This window comes from Urocampus carinirostris, chromosome 8 (genome assembly GCF_059441175.1).
Source record: "Urocampus carinirostris isolate Australia breed hairy pipefish chromosome 8, RoL_Ucar_1.0, whole genome shotgun sequence".
NCBI classification, from domain to species: domain Eukaryota; kingdom Metazoa; phylum Chordata; class Actinopteri; order Syngnathiformes; family Syngnathidae; genus Urocampus; species Urocampus carinirostris.
Window position 1 is genome coordinate 7,533,369 of NC_142356.1, and position 17,132 is coordinate 7,550,500.

At 39.9% G+C, this 17,132-nt stretch overlaps 1 protein-coding gene across 1 annotated transcript in view; it reads right to left on the reverse strand.

Annotated features, from left to right (window-relative positions):
* Nucleotides 1-17,132, reverse strand: part of LOC148360611 (von Willebrand factor A domain-containing protein 7-like) — a 35,884-nt gene that overhangs the window by 8,895 nt on the left and 9,857 nt on the right. The window contains exons 5-14 of the mRNA XM_088341487.1: nucleotides 16,739-16,867; nucleotides 16,449-16,635; nucleotides 16,209-16,378; nucleotides 14,268-14,380; nucleotides 12,233-12,349; nucleotides 8,563-8,739; nucleotides 5,717-5,846; nucleotides 3,979-4,131; nucleotides 2,084-2,176; nucleotides 535-644 (exon numbers count right to left, since the gene is read on the reverse strand). Of these exons, the coding sequence (XP_088197613.1) occupies nucleotides 535-644; nucleotides 2,084-2,176; nucleotides 3,979-4,131; nucleotides 5,717-5,846; nucleotides 8,563-8,739; nucleotides 12,233-12,349; nucleotides 14,268-14,380; nucleotides 16,209-16,378; nucleotides 16,449-16,635; nucleotides 16,739-16,867 (1,379 nt within the window). The remainder of the gene's footprint in view (nucleotides 1-534; nucleotides 645-2,083; nucleotides 2,177-3,978; nucleotides 4,132-5,716; nucleotides 5,847-8,562; nucleotides 8,740-12,232; nucleotides 12,350-14,267; nucleotides 14,381-16,208; nucleotides 16,379-16,448; nucleotides 16,636-16,738; nucleotides 16,868-17,132) is intronic.

Genomic DNA, 17,132 nt, shown 5'->3' on the forward strand with positions numbered 1-17,132 from the left:
TACTACAGTTTTGTGCAATGATTGATCATTTGAAAACATCAATTACGAAAATCACAATACATTGTATATATATCGGAAATCAGACCCAGGACACAAGGGTGAGAGCGCCGAAATCTAACCACCGGACCACTATGTATACGTGTGCATTAAAAGGCATACTACAGTATTTGTGCAATTACTGATCATTTGAAAACATCAATCACCAAAACCACAATACATGATATTGCCATTTTGATCGATTCTCTGTGTTAATAAATTGTGTGTGTTATTTTAATAAATTTTTAGGGGAATAGTAATTCATATCAGAACTCCAAGAACTCAAAGTAAAGTGATTATTTTTTTTTATCAGTGTAGGAATTTCTAGTATCCTTCAGAGAAGAAAAAGGTTTATGGTGGCGCACAAGCAACACCTAGAGGCAAATTTATTAACTTTTTGCAGAAAAGAATAATCCGTTTCAATCCTACCAATTTTCAAAATTAAAGCTAGGAAAATCCCTACAATGCATTGAAAAAATATATATATTTGTCATGCACCTGCAAGGCTCCGTTGATCTCCATCGGGCCAGAACCGTCGTACAGTGTGACCGCGCCCACTCTGACTCTCTCGTTTTCTGTTGTCGTGACAACCATAGTTGCGTTACCTCCTGGGAATATGCACAAAAGTGTCAAACGTAAAATGTCACTGTCGGAAAAATATCAAACTATTCATATTATTTCCTCTACGAATAGTTTTGATTATGTTTACAGGACAGAAAAGAACGAAACGTATTGTTCTTGAAACATGTGGAACGCATAGTAAAATGGAAAAGTGCAGGATAATTGACGGTGCTGAAGTCAGCTCAACCGCATTGATAATAAGAAAAACTCAAACAAGGAAATATAAAAAATTTTCAAAATAAAAATGAAATCAAAAAATTGTCATGATTACCGACATGCACCTGTGCCCTCTCCTTTGGCGCCAACTGCCTCGGACTCTGATTGGCTCCCTGTCCCTATTTAAACCCACTCCTATCTGTCCCCTGTTGTCAGTCCGTCTGCAAAACTCAGTTTACACTAGGCAAGCCTTTTTTGACCCTGACTCCCACCTGTCCTGTTTTTGCTCCCGTCTGTATACGGCTACGACCCGTTTTGATCCTGACCACGTCTGCTCTCCTGTCCCGACTTACGACCCGTTTTTGATCCCGACCACGTCTGCTCTCCCGTCCCGGCTTAGGACCCGTTTCTGACCCGACCACGTTTTTGCTCTCTTGTCCCGGCTACTGACCCGTTTTCCGTTCCCGACACCGCCATCGCTCGCCACGGAAGTCCTACTTCCGCGTTCAGAGCGACCTGCTTCCCTCGTCCAGCGATCATCGGATCATGGGGGCAACCCTTTCCTTTCTTCAAATAAAACTGAGAGAAACGTAACGCAAGTGGGTCCTGTCTCTGTTCTGGTCCTGACAATAATGAAATATTATCCATATATACTATTCTATTAGGCAGCACGGCGGCGCAGTGGTTAGCGCTTGTGCGGCACAGTTCATGTCATGGGAACCTGTCGTGGGTTCAAATCCAGCTCCAGACTTCCTGTGCGGAGTTTGTATGTTCTCCCCGTGCTTGCGTGGGTTTCCTCCGGGCACTCCGGTTTCCTCCCACATTCCAAAAACATGCATTTCAGGTGGATTAGCCGGTCTAAATTGTCCCTAGGTGTGAATGGGCGAGCGAGTGAGTTGTCTGTCCCCGTGTGCCCTGCGATTGGCTGGCAACCAGTTCAGGGTGTCCCCTGCCCACTGCCTGGAGATGGCTGGTATAGGCTCCAGCCCCCCCGCGACCCTAATGAGGATAAGCGGTACGGCTAATGAGATGAGATGAGATGAGACTATTCTATTAAACTGTATTCATTATATTATTTATCGATTTACAATTATATTTGATCCTATTTTATCTATCACCTTTTTTGATGGTTGACAATATTACCCGGTTTGTTTTCTTTTGTTGGCAGATTATTTTTTCCATTTCAAGTATTATTTTTAGTATTTTTTTACCGTTATATTTTAAGGAAAAATGTTTTGGTTCTCCACCAATTCTGTGTGTGACTTCTGACCTGTGAGAGGACGTCCCTCCTTCAGAAAGAAGTCTGCAACAGGGCCTTGTCTTTCTTCCACGAGGTTGTAGATGAAGTTCACTGGACTTTGACCTGATGTGAAAGACAATATTTTACTTGCATAAATATATGGTATACATATATATATATATATATATATATATATATATATATATATATATAACAGAGAAAAAAATAGAGATACAGGGAAAGGAAGTGGGAAGAAAGAGTAAAACGTGAAGGAGAGAAAATGAGCAAGAAAAAGAGAAAAGAGATATTGAGAAAAAGAGAAGATTTTTGTTATTATTTTTATTATTGTTTGTTAATGCAACATCCTTTTCAGCCTGGTCATCCTGGAAGGGGGATGACCTCAAGTGCGGTCCCTTCTCAAGGTTTCTTCATTTTCCTCATGTTGAGGTTTTTGAGTTTTTCCTTGCCCTCATGTAGGTTTTAGATCAGGGGATGGAGTCATAATAGTCTGTAATAGTCTGTGGTCTGTGCAGCTCTTTGAGACTCCTTGTGATTGGGTGTCACAAATTAACATGACTTGAGGTTTTTGAGTTTTTCCTTGCCCTCATGTAGGTTTTAGATCAGGGGATGGAGTCATAATAGTCTGTAATAGTCTGTGGTCTGTGCAGCTCTTTGAGACTCCTTGTGATTGGGTGTCACAAATTAACATGACTTGAGGTTTTTGAGTTTTTCCTTGCCCTCATGTAGGTTTTAGATCAGGGGATGGAGTCATAATAGTCTGTAATAGTCTGTGGTCTGTGCAGCTCTTTGAGACTCCTTGTGATTGGGTGTCACAAATTAACATGACTTGACTTGAGGTTTTTGAGTTTTTCCTTGCCCCCATGTAGGTTTTAGATCAGGGGATTGTGTCATGATAGTCTGGAATAGTCTGTGGTCTGCACAGCCCTTTGCGGACTCCTTGTGATTGGGTGTCACAAATTAACATGACTTGAGGTTTTTGAGTTTTTCCTTGCCCCCATGTAGGATTTAGATCAGGGGATGATTTAATAATAGTCGGTAATAGCCTGTGGTCTGCACAGCTCTTTGCGGACCCCCTTGTGATTGGGTGTCAGAAATTAACATGGCTTGACTTGAGGATTTTGAGTTTTTCCTTGCCCTCATGTAGGTTTTAGATCAGGGGATGGTGTCATAATGGTCTGTAATAGTCTGTGGTCTGTGCAGCCCTTTGAGACTCCTTGTGATTGGGTGTCAGAAATTAACATGACTTGACTTGAGGTTTTTGAGTTTTTCCTTGCCCTCATGTAGGTTTTAGATCAGGGGATGGAGTCATAATATTTTGTAATAGTCTGTGGTCTGTGCAGCTCTTTGAGACTCCTTGTGATTGGGTGTCACAAATTAACATGACTTGACTTGAGGTTTTTGAGTTTTTCCTTGCCCCCATGTAGGTTTTAGATCAGGGGATGGTGTCATGATAGTCTGTAATAGTCTGTGGTATGCGCAGCCCTTTGAGACTCCTTGTGATTGGATGTCAGAAATTAACATGACTTGACTTGAGGTTTTTGAGTTTTTCCTTGCCCTCATGTAGGATTTAGATCAGGGGATGGTTTAATAATAGTCGGTAATAGTCTGTGGTTTGCACAGCCCTTTGCGGACCCCTTGTGATTGGGTGTCAGAAATTAACATGACTTGACTTGAGGTTTTGGAGTTTTTCCTTGCCCTCATGTAGGTTTTAGATCAGGCGATGGTGTCATAACAGTATGTAGTTTGCAATAGTTTGGAGTCTGTGCAGCCCTTTGAGACTCCTTGTGATTAAGGGCCAAACAAATAAACTTGACTTGACTACTCAGTTGCACTCTCTCGTCAGTAACTTACGGTGGATAGATATTCCAATGATATCATCACATGCCACGTTCACTTCCACCAACCTGTAACCTTAACTGCATAGGGAGCGTTGGAATTCACGTCTAATTCCCAAAGTCCGGTCGGAGCGCTTTCGTCGAGATTGAGTCGCCGGAGGTTACCGGCCGAGCTCAAAGACGCCAAAGGGCCGCTCGACACGCTGGAGTTCTGAGTCACACCTGCCGAAATGTTGCGGAGAATCACAATTAAAATCGTCTTTATTGTCTTTGATAACAACATTGTGTAACTGTTTAAATCCAAGCCAAAAAACACACTTCTACTCTAAAGCATATGAACAGGGTTTCGTAGGGTTACTTTAACTGGATTACTTTCAATTACTTTTGGATTACTCCAATACCATATATGCTAATAAAAGACAAAATAAACTAAATATGAATAAAATGATGACTCACAACACGTGGTAAGCTTTCTCTCCTGGCTTTGATCTCTTTGATCCCCGGCAAAACTAACCTAAAATGCGACAGAAACTAAATGAATTGTGCCCTGCGATTGGCTGGCAACCAGTTCAGGGTGTCCCCTGCCCACTGCCCAAAGATAGCTGGGATGGTCTCCAGCACCCCTGCGACCCTACTGAGGATAAGTTCAGATAATGGATAGATAAATCGTATTACTTACTTATTACTTATAACATTTATGGCATGTATGTGATATCGCTGTTTTCCACCTGTATTTACTCATCTTCATTCATGCGATGTTTGCGTTGCGTCGTCTTCTACAAGCCACGTGAACTCCTCTTTCCACGAAGCTTTTAATGTACGTTTACGTTTTGTAGCGTCATAAATTGTGTTAGCTTCTTTTGAATCTTTCTTCTGGGGCTGATTTTGGCTTGATTCCTAACCACTTCTCAATTTTTCTTGTGTTCTCTATGCGTCTGTATTGCCAAACGAACTGAAATTCCGAAATTTCCAAACAGAAAGAAGATTTCGAAATGGGAATAAAGCAAACGTTTGATTTCGAAAAAAATCTTTAAAAAAGTTGTCGGCCACCCGGGTGGAGACGTTTTGTAAGTTGTACACCTGACATAAAAGATGCATGCCCCGGGCGTCCGGGCTGACGTTATTTCAGACACTGATCACACAAATAAATCGTTAAAAAATCATGCATTGTGATTTCTGGATTTTTTCTTTTTTAGTTTATCTCTCTCACAATGGTTATGCAGCTACAAGGAAAATTTCAGACCCTTCTATGATTTCTAAGTGGGAATTTTTTTTTTGTTTTTTCTTGAAAAAGTTGTCGGGCACCAGGGCAGAGATCTTATGTAAGTTGTACTCCCGACGTAAAAGATGCCGGGCGTCCGGGCAGACGTTATTTCAGACACTAGAATAGGCAATTAACATGACTTGACTTGAGGTTTTTGAGTTTTTCCTTGCCCTCATGTAGGATTTAGATCAGGGGATGGTTTGATAATAGTCGGTAATAGTCTGTGGTCTGTACAGCCCTTTGCGGACTCCTTGTGATTGGGTGTCACAAATTAACATGACTTGACTTGAGGTTTTTGAGTTTTTCCTTGCCCTCATGTAGGATTTAGATCAGGGGATGGTTTATTAATAGTCTGTAATAGTCTGTGGTCTGTGCAACCCTTTGAGACTCCTTGTGATTGGGTGTCACAAATTAACATGACTTGCTTTGAGGTTTTTATTTTATTTTATTTTATCTAAAAACGTTTGCAAGTTAGCACTTGGAGATTAGCCGACGTCATGCTAATGTTTGTGTACATGATAGATGCGTGTTCTGCCCAGCTACCTGCAGAGCTATTGAGGTTGAACGTGAGAGCTGAATCTCCCGTGATAGAGATGATTATGTTTTGTAGTGAGCTGTCCACCAGGAAGGAGAATCTTTCAGGCTGGCTGCTTACTTCTTGGAAAACGGTAACCTGAAAAGGAATAAATGTACAGTAAATGAAATAAAATGTAAAAGAAAATACAGTACAGTATTCTGTCCTGCATTCTGATTGGCTAAACAGTTTCTTAGCTTATTAATAGTTGATAGTAAGCATTGTTTCAGTGTATAAGAGTATTTCATTGTATACAAGTGGTGGGTTGCGTGGTTTGAGGTGTCCTTGGAAGTTTAAAATGAGATGTTGTACTAAGCATGTGTTAATTTCAAAAATGAATGGAATTATTCATAAGCGGTTAACATATGAAGAAGTATTTCATTGTAATTATGTATTTCCTATTTTAGTCATAGTATTTACAGTCTAGTGACCAGCTCGGTGGCCTTGGGGGTATGGCTCCCGCCCCGAGACTGGGAGGTTATGGTTCAAGCCTCGGCCGAGTCATGCCTAAGACTTAAACATTGGTACACGTTGCCTCCCTGCTTGGTGTTCGGCATTAGGGGTTGGAATTGGGGGGTTTAGTCACCTAATGACTCCCAACATCTTAGTTAGGTTGAGCGAGGGGGCCGGGAATCCCCTCCTCTGAATCAATCTCCCAAAAAGAGTCAGAAATGACTCTAGCCACCTCCCACTAGGGGGATATGGCTGTGGTATATATAATATATATATAATAAATGTGTTAATAATGCCCCACTGAGTTCAAAGAGCCTTTATCGATTTTTCCCCACCATGCTTATCTGCTCTTATCTTACTTTTACCCTCTGTGGTTAGGCCACAGAGCACATTGAGGTAAAGGTAAGGAGGTGGGGGAATGGGGGCGAGGAGGGTCATTTCACACGCGTGCTTGGGGTTTTCTTTTATTCCAGGATGAAAATGGTGAAAGTAAGAAAAGGACTGTTTCAGATAATCCAAATGCCAACCCAAACCCCTCCAAAAGAGTTTATTCGAGCGCGTCTAAGAACTTCACAAATCTGTGCGCGCAACAATATCTTATAATGATGAGTTCCGCCAGGAGATGGCATCAGTAAGTAAAATATTTTGAAGTTACGGACACCACTTTTAACGATTAAAACAATGAAGGTTTCTATTTTACAGATTTTGCCTATCTATGATTCAACAAGGAATTACTGCATGTAAATATATCTACAGGATGCACAATTACTTTTTATCCTACGCAAACCAATAACCGATAAAATCCTGATAATCCGATAAACAATAAAGTTTCTGTCATGATGGCTGATTATTTTCACCTGTGCCCATTTGTTTGGCACCGGACGCTGCTGGCCTCCTGATTGGTTCCCCGTCCTACTTAAGCTCTGTCCCGTCACTAGCCTGTTGTCAGTCCGTTAGCGAACCTCTGTTTCTACAAAGCAAGCATTTTGACTCTGACTCCCGTCGGTTCCGCTTTTTCACCCGTTTTCCACTCGTCCGTTCCTGATTTCTCCGTTTGTCTCCGACTACGACCTGTTTTTTGACCCCGACCACGTTTTGATCTCCTGTCCCGGCTAACGACTCGTTTTTTTTTTTTTTATCCCGACCACGTTCTGCTCTCCTGTCCCAGCTATCGACTTGTTTTTTCCGTCTACTACACTACTATCTCCCGCTCCAGAAGATCCACTTCCGCATTCGGAACATGTTCCGATTGTGTGAGTGGCTTGCTTCCCGCGTCCGGCGAGCACCGGATCGCGGGCGCTGCCTTTCCTCTTTATCTCAATAAACTGGTGATTAACGTTACGCATTCCGTTCTCGTCGTGACAGTTTCTCTCTTGGAAACTGATACAAATAACTTTCTTTGGAGTAATCTGTGAATTAATCATCGATGGGTATTATCCAAGACCGCAGCATCTCTGTGATTGTCAAAGTTAATATCGTTCGCTAGCTCATAGCATCCATTTGCTGTTGAAGTAGGAGTGACTACTTAGCTTGCTAGTTAGTAGCATCAATCGGCTTACAATCTTGGAGAGCTTTATTATTTTTTAGCTTACTACCTTGATTTTGTTGGTTCATTTTATCTCAATTATTGATTTAACTTTGTTTGCTAGCTTTAGCATGGATTTATTTATAAGCTAGTTGCCTAAACTTTGTTTGTTAGCATTAGCATTTGTTTATTCTTATTCTTATTGCTATTTTTTGTTCTGTTTATTAATCATCTTTTTAAAATTTTCTTTCTTTCTTTAATTGAGTTAGTATTTTTTTTAATTCGCTTCCCCCCAAAAATGAAAAATAAAAAAGAATGAAAAAAAACTTTTAAGAGCAAGTAAAATAAAATATGATGTATAAAAAAAATCTAAATAAACAATTGAAATAAAATCAAATGAAAACCTGCTCAAAATTTCTTGTAGTTTTATAAGTAAGTGTCTCATATTTTTTTATTGACAATTACAATAACATTACACAGCTGTCTCCGAAACATAGTGTTAGAGAGACGAGAATTTTATTCATAAATCAATTAATAATTACTTTGTCACTAACAACTATAATGAAAATATGTATTAAGGAGTACATATTGTAGAAAATGCAAAGGATTATGGGTATTGCGTGTTCATGATGCGAAAATAGGTCACTTTTAGACATGATACGAATAATCCAACACTTGCCTTGGCCAAAAAAAAACATTACTTATTCTTATCAAGTAGCATTAACTTAGCTGTCCGCATTAGTAGCTATGATCAATAAAAATGAATATAAAAATGCTACATTAGGCGGATTCAATTGGCCAATTATGGTTGTGATGGTCTCTCATTTCTCCATTTACCGTTGCAGCTTCTGAAGAATCCGCAATAACGCTCGTAGCCAGTCTAAGATCGGCCTTCCTGACTTCAATGGTTTGACCTCCAGAGGCTCTGGCAAGGTCACGGTAGAGCTGAGCATCCGATTGGCTCACGACTCGTCTGCGCCGACTCGACAGAACGTCCGTCAGCACGAATGTTACCTGAAAATAGTTTCGTTAAGAACACCGGTTATAGTTGTACATTGAGCGTTGTGGTAAATACCGTAAATTCCGGACTATAAGCCGCTACTTTTTTCCCAAACCTTCAACCCTGCAGCTTATTCAGTGATGCGGCCAATTTATGTAATTTTTTCTACAAGTTCGGTATGTTATTTTTAACAGACTTGTTTATTGTGTTGCGAGCGGGTAGCTAGTAGCGTTTTGCTACCCTTCACTGGCACGGTTTGGGATGAAAGTTATAATATTATAATTAAAGCTTTGAAAACTCTCTCGGTGTACCATCTTTCTTTTTTTGTATTTATTTGAGACACTTATTCTGATATGTTTTGTGAATTAAAAAAGAGGGGCGGAGAAAACGCGGGCTGACGGGAAGTGGGGTAAAGGTGAGTGAGACCTGTTGTCGCGGCGGACAATAGTGGATATATATCTTTCCCACCCTTACCTTTGGCAATGTAGACTTTTTTTTCCTTGGATTAGTTTCAACAGGTACCCGGACTGGTCTGCATCAAACGTTAAGTACCGGTATCATTTTCCGTTCATTTTACCGGCTGTGGTTTTTGGACTGTGTAGTTTATATTCAGTTACAATCGTGGGACTCATGGCCGGGTTTGGGCTAATTTTGTGATAGTGTTACAAGTTTTAACGTGGGCGCATGCGGCTTATATACAGGTGCGGCTTGTGTAAGTACAAAATCGGTTTTCCTCTCAAAATATGGTGGTTTATAATCAAGTGCGCTCTATAGTCCGGATTTTACGGTAAATATAATACTTGAATGCAGATTTATTGTAACTTGTTTTATAATTGACAAAAACACAACCTATAAAACACATTTACAAAAAAAAAAAAATTGGATTTGTTTGCTGACAATACTGTAATTTTTCACATTTTGAGAGACCAAACGGCCAAATTTTTTAATAGAAAATGGTAGAAAATTGTTTAGTTTACGAAATTAACAATAGAGAATTGTCATGATTCATCTGTGCCCGCTCCTTTGGCGCAAACTGTCTCGGACTCTGATTGGCTCTCTGTCACTATTTCAACCCATTCCTATCTGTCCCCTGTTGTCAGTCTGTCTGCGAACCTCAGTTACACTAGACAAGCCTTTTTTTTCGATCCTGACTCCTGTTTTTTGCTCCTGTCTGTCCATTTTTGTCCCCGACCACGTCTACTCACCTTTCCTGGCTTACGACTCGCTTACGACCCCGACCACGTTTTTACTCTCCTGTCCCGGCGACTGACCCGTTTTTCCATTCCCGACACCGCCATCGCTTGCCACGGAAATCCCACTTCCCCGTTCGAAGCGACCTGCTTCCCGCGCCCAGCGATCACCGGATCGTGGGGGCAACCCATTCCTTTCTTCCAAAAAAACTGAGAAACGTAACGCAAGTGGGTCCTGTTTCCGTTCTGATCTTGACAGAGAATAATAATTGAGTTTTGTAGATTTTGGTTTGAGAAAATGTTATAGAATAAATCTAATCTATTGTTCTTTTCTTGGTTTACAAAGCCTCACATTATAAGACACATTTAATTTATTAAGTTTTATGTCAACAAAATCTGACTTTGTACAGTATAATTGAAAACAATTGCATGGAATCCACTCTCGGATAATTTTCCTTTCAAGGAATATTTTATGTATTTTTTGTAGTTTTCTTTTTAAAAATGTTAACGTTAAGTAAAATAAAACATAAATGTAAACACATGAACGTCCCGAAAAAACATTTTACCTTCTAGTATATTTTCCCCTTTTTAACAATCCCCCCCACCCTTTTTAAATTTATATTTTCTGCACATTTTTCTGATAAAGACTATTTGATCTATTATGAATTATTCCAAGGAGGATTTTACTTCAAATATTTAGGTTACTGTATGACAAAAATAATTTGATTTAATATTATAATTTGATATTAATATTAATAGATGCATATTTAAAAACATTACATTTATTCCGTTAAATAAATTATTATAATATTTTAAAATGAATATTTATTGTATAATGTACTAATTTTATCATAATGCATTTGTTTTTCATAAATTAATTTATTGAATGGACGAAGTCTTTGTTGAGGAAGAAATGTGAAACCGGAAGTTCATTGCTTGTCCGGAAATCAGCACCCAGCACTGCAAAATAGATTTTCGGTTCTTCTATTTCGCTCAATTAACGTCTGTATGTAAAAATGTCTTTAATAAAGATGTATTAAACTCGATTTGTAGTGAATTGTATGTTCTTTTTAAATTTTAACTGTATGGCAATCACGACAGGTAGCCTCGATTATTGCCCAGTGTTCTTGTGTCTGATTTTGTTAGCAGTATGCTACTAGCGAGCAATCATTTTATAAACTGGATTTGTATTGTCTAATGTCCTCATTATCCCGCAATATCCTCTAATTTATTACTATTTTTAATCACTTTATTTGATCTTGGTTAGATGGCATTAGTGCCCTATCTAATGGACGAAGTCTACATTGTTTAAAATGACTCAGAGCACATAAGAAAACTTAAAACCGGAAGTTAATCGTTCGTCCGGTAATGAGGCGCTAACACTACGATGACGATTTCCGGTCCTCCATTTTAACTCAATTTATGTACGTAAGTAAAAATATCTGTAATAATAAAAAATATTTAAAAAAAAAACGAAGGCTAATTTGTTGCTGAGTTTTGGTTGTTTGTTGTTAGAATAAAGTCAACAATTACGGCTAATTGTTAGCATGGGCTAATTCTGTTGTAGTCAACTGTACTGTGTTCATGTATTTGATTAGCGGGGAATGCTAACAGTGGGCTAAAATAATCTGTCGGATTTTGTCATTCCAAAATATCCAATCAAAGCTAACTTCCACATTTAATACTCTGAGATTATTATTTCATAAACAACAAAAATTCACACTCTGAAAATTAGTTTATGAAATTAATGTCACGACCGCTAATTATTAGCATTGGCTAATTGTACAGTGTCCATGGCTCTGATTACATAATGTTTAGCTAAATATAAGGCTTTTTTCATTCAAATTCATTCTACAAATACTACTACTTTTGAGATTATTATTTCATACAATATACTTATTTTCCCACACTCGAATTGGTTTATGAAATTTGAATTGAATGGCATAGGCTTGACTGTCAATTTCAGTTTTGATTGTTTACAACGAGATTAGACCTGGCACTGCAGAAAAAACATAAGAAAACTACTTAAGGTAAAAAGAATATTAGGATAAGTAGGCAATATTTACAAGGTTGTGATTGAAGACTGGCCTAAATTGTAAATGCATCAGGAATTAGTGCAATGACATGAGTAGCCAAACCGTGCCAAAAATAGCAATAAATGTATATGACTATATATATATTTTTCTATACATAAGCAATATATATTTTTCACGGTTATGTGTAGTCAAGTCAAGTCAAGTCATTTTTATTTGTATAGCCCTTAATCACAATAAGTCTCTAGTAACCGGGGTGGAACTGAATTTCAAAAAATGCTTACCACAGACTTGGTGCTCTCAATGAGAGCAGTGATGGTGTTCTTAAGTTCTGCGTCTTTTGCAGGTGCATCAGTGAAAACAAATATCTCTGATGAGGATGGAGCAGTGGTGAGAGCAAGCTGTTGGCCAGAAATGGTACATTTTGCTTCACAATTATTTTCCATTTTGAAGAAATCGCATGTAAGCCGAGTATTGTTGCATTTTGTGATGTATAATATTAGGGATGCTCTCAGTGTTCTCGTTTGCCCACGCCCCTGCGTCCTAGACGCATTATTTTTGCTGGGGACGCATTGCGTCCCCGGGATGCAACGTTTTTGACACCAAATTGTCATTATTACCCAATTACTTTTTTTTTTTTTTAACAAAGATTTACCGCACTCCAAACTTTTCGTCAGGCAGATCCGCCATTGTTGTTTTGGTCTCGCGCCGATCTCGGCAAACGAGACCTCGTTGCTTCGAGATGACGTCATTGTTGTGGCGGTTGTCGAGTGAAAGAAGTATGCCTCCGAAAAAACAGTTGGTATTAGGTGCAAATCAACAAAAAATTGGTCATTTCTTCAGTGTCGGTAATAAGTTAAACATAACACAGAAAGTGGTAACACCGGCAATAATTCCGGCTCGAAAAAACGGCGGAGAAATTCTTCAGAAGACCGCGAAGGCAAGGAAAACACGTGTTTTGAAGCGAACGATTTGACGAAAGAAAATAAACAAAAGAATACTAGCAAGAAAAGGACTTTTCTGCCAAAATGGACTAAATTATATTCCTGGTTACGCGACGAGGAGGATGATAACGGATTGGACCTTGAGAAGGCATTACAACTATGGCAAGACCGCAAACCACGAAGAATATATGAACTTAAAAATCTGAAGCTATAACTGTTTTGTATTACCAATTAACTGTGATGATTAAAACTTAATGAAAATATAGAATAATATAATTATTTCAGCAATAATATTTTGTATAATGTACAATATTGTTGTGGACTGAAAAATCTTGAAGTGATAACTGATTTGTATTACCAATAGACTGTGATGATTAAAACTGAATGAATATATAGATTTATATTATATATTTGTCACCGATTTACAATTTCAACCGCGATAACACTAAATTTTGGGGACCCATAGATCTCTGTTGGGACTCAGATTTATGAGCATGCTAGTCCCTGGGACCCATCACTTTTCACAGGTAAAATGAACACTGTGCTTTGGAATGAAAATTTGGGGCCGAAACCCAGGTTTTGTGTGGGTTTCAGACGAGGGGATGCTATAATGGTGGTCTGTGTAGCCCTTCAATACTCTTTGTGGTGCAGGGTAAACATCCATAGATTATTCATTCGGAAAGAGGGAAATCATAGTTTAAGGGGCTGTAGTAAATTCATAATCCCAAAGGTGAGAACCACCAGGAAAAGTTTGCGTGTGTCTGTGTGTGGAGTCAAACTTTGGAACAATTTTCAAGACGAGATCAAACAATGTCCAACTATTCACTATTCATTTAAATACAAAAAAAACATTACTGGCGGAATACAGAGATTAAAAAAATGGGGTATGAGTGATACGAGAAATTGGGAATAGTGCGTCCAGAACTATGGTTAAATTTGTGTTATTGTTGCCATTGTTGTATCATAACTGTTATTATTAATATTATTACTATTGTTATTATTATAATTGGTGTATTTAATTGGGAAGATGAAGGGGTAGGGAATATAAGCATTTGCTTCTTACTACCCCTTTTTGAACATATTATGTAACATTATTTTGTTGTTGAGTTATTGCTTTTGTTGTTTTTATTTTAATGTTCGAAATAAAGTTTTCATTCATTCATTCAGGGTCAGAGTAACACATGAAATTTTGACAAAATGTCTTGCTGGTAAAAGCTTGGCAGAGCTCCTCTATTTCCTTCTCATGTGCAACATGAAAAGTATAAATAGACATGCCCCCAAATCAAAGCCAGCTTCACAAGGCTCGCCTCACTTTTGAAGTGACGTCATCAGGACGACAATTCGGTACATCTCTGGTTCAAAATATTTTATGCACCTGAAGTCCAGCCAAACTCATCTCTGGGTTGTCGCCTCCGCCGTTGGCATTCAGCTGATTGAGCCGTTGTCTGAATATGTCTGGATCTGTCGTCACTAACGCAGGTCCCACATCTGCAAAAAAAGATGTATTTTGTGTTACAGATTTATATATAGGCAGCACGGCGGAGCAGTGGTTAGCGCGTGTGCGGCACAGTTCTAAGGTCTTGGGAACCTCCTGTGTGGGTTCAAATCCATCTACCGGACTTCCTGTGCGGAGTTTGTATGTTCTCCCCGTGCTTGCGTGGGTTTCCTCCGGGGCACTCCGGTTTCCTCCCACATTCCAAAGACATGCATTTCAGGTGGATTGGCCGGTCCATATTGTCCCTAGGTGTGAATGAGCGAGCGAGTTGTCTGTCTCTGTGTGCCCTGCGATTGGCTGGCAACCAGTTCAGGGTGTCCCCTGCCCACTGCCTGATGATTGCTGGGATGGGCTCCAGCACCCCCGCGACCCTACTGAGGATAAGTGGTGCAGCTAATGAGATGAGATGAGATTTATAAATTTATATATTTTTTATCAAACATAGCAGTAAGGCTTTCATTGTTTAAATAAGACTATTGGTTCAAATAAAAAGGAAATAACAACCGTAATAAGATATGCCCTTTGCAAAAGCTAACATTTCATCACTACGGAAGCTAGCTTGTCCTGGTGGTGCTTTTAGCACTTAACTTACCTCACATAACTGAACCCTGCAAGTGATGATCGCCCTGTCCTTTCATGAAGACATCTTTCACTTTTCTATTGTTTCCTTCTCAATCCGCTTATGCTAGTCACTAGTCTGCAGGCTATGGATCACGTCTAGCTGCTATTGTTACTGTTTTATTCTTCAGTGCCACCTGCCTTCCACAGCTGAGCCCTTCTTTTTTTGATGGTTGCTGAGTCCTGCTATTTGGGCATTTTGCACATTTTTCTCCACTGTTTCCTTTTCTAGCCACTCACATTAGGTACTTGGCTACAGGAAATGGCTCACCTCTAGCCTATATTGTTATTGTTAGCTTCTTCAGCTTCAAGTTCTGTGATTCAGGCTTCTGGCGCTTATTATTGTTACATTTTATTTTTACATTGTTCCCCTTCACTTGTATCTTGTTCCATGATTCAGGGTCCTGACGCTTGACAAATTATGCTTTGCACTTGCAATCTCTTACTTGCTTTTTTTCACAGCTTCTCCCGATATTGGTTAAAAGTGGCCAAATACACAAGTTCCGATCAACTCCGGCTATTTTCTATTTTCGGCTGGTCCAGGTGTATTCAGCTCACCAAGTCTTCTGTTCTGTCCTATTCTATTCTCATCTCACCTCATCTCATTAGCTGCACCGCTTATCCTCAGTAGGGTCGCGGGGGTGCTGGAGCCCATCCCAGCAATCATCGGGCAGTGGGCAGGGGACACCCTGAACTGGTTGCCAGCCAATCGCAGGGCACACAGGGACAGACAACTCGCTCGCTCATTCACACCTAGGGACAATTTGGACCGGCCAATCCACCTGAAATGCATGTCTTTGGAATGTGGGAGGAAACCGGAGTGCCCGGAGGAAACCCACGCAAGCACATACAAACTCCGCACAGTAAGTCCAATAGCTGGATTTGAACCCACATAGGAGGTTCCCAAGACCTTAGAACTGTGCCGCACACGCGCTAACCACTGCGCCGCCGTGCTGCCCCCTGTTCTGTTCTGTTCTGTTCTGTTCTGTTCTGTTCTGTTTTGTTCCGTTCCGTTCCGTTCCGTTCCGTTCCGTTCCGAGTTTTAACAACCTATATTCGTAAATTATTATACTCTGTCACTTTAATCTTATGTATTGACTACTAAAACCATTGTTAACTTGTGTAACAAACGTACTAAAACACTCTTGAGTCGTCTTAAGCCCGTAGAGGCAAAACGGTAAATTTTGTGGCGACGCAGCCTACCTGGATCATTGAAGGGTACCAATATGTAGGCCGTGGGTTCCCGCAAGCTTCCCCTCCTTTGGTTTATGATTTCAAAAGCCACTCTTCTGGCTTCGTTGATGTCTTCGGTCATGCTGCCCGTGGTGTCGATTACATAGCACAGCACGGTTGACTGGGAAAGGCCCACCAGTCTGCGGCGATACGAAACAAAAGAATATGGAATAGGTTCTCAAAATGTCGCTTTTTCGTGCCGTCTTTTACCGTAGAAAGTTCCTGTCTCCTGAAGCTAATCGGATGTCCTCCAGAAGATCCATAGATGCATTGACAGCCAAATTGGCTGCTTTAAAATGAAGGTAGCCGTGACGAGAACCAATCAGGTCCTTATTGATGCCCCCGATCGGTTCACGTTCACCTGTCCGGTCCGGAGGGTCTCCGTAGCTGCATTTTCCTTGAAGAAAAAGAAGCTATTTAGTCTAGCGATTTAGTTCATGTGATTTAGGACTTAAATGGTCCTAAATGTTAAAAAAAATCTCAGCGTTCCTCACAGTTACCTTCTGGCTTTTCTGTGGAGAACGGATTAAAGTAGCCAGAGGTGAGAAGACCTTCCACCCGCACCGGAAACAAAATGTTGTTCATGCAGTTGTCTCCGTTACAGTTTCTGCAGGTGGACGTATTAAGATCTGCAAATAAAAATGAGTAAAAAAGCATTTTTAGCAGAGCCATCATTGTTGCGTTCCACTGTTTTCAGTAGGGATGCGTTATAACATTTTTTTCCCTGTCGACAACCAATAAAATCCTGCTTTTGAAGACCATTACCGAGAACTAAGAATACTTCAGATCTTGACATATAAGCTTTTAGTCACTCTTCCGCCCCTCTCTGTGTACTACCTGAAATCCATAATATAAACTCACTTTCACTTTTCAAAAACCTAAGTGAAAACCCAG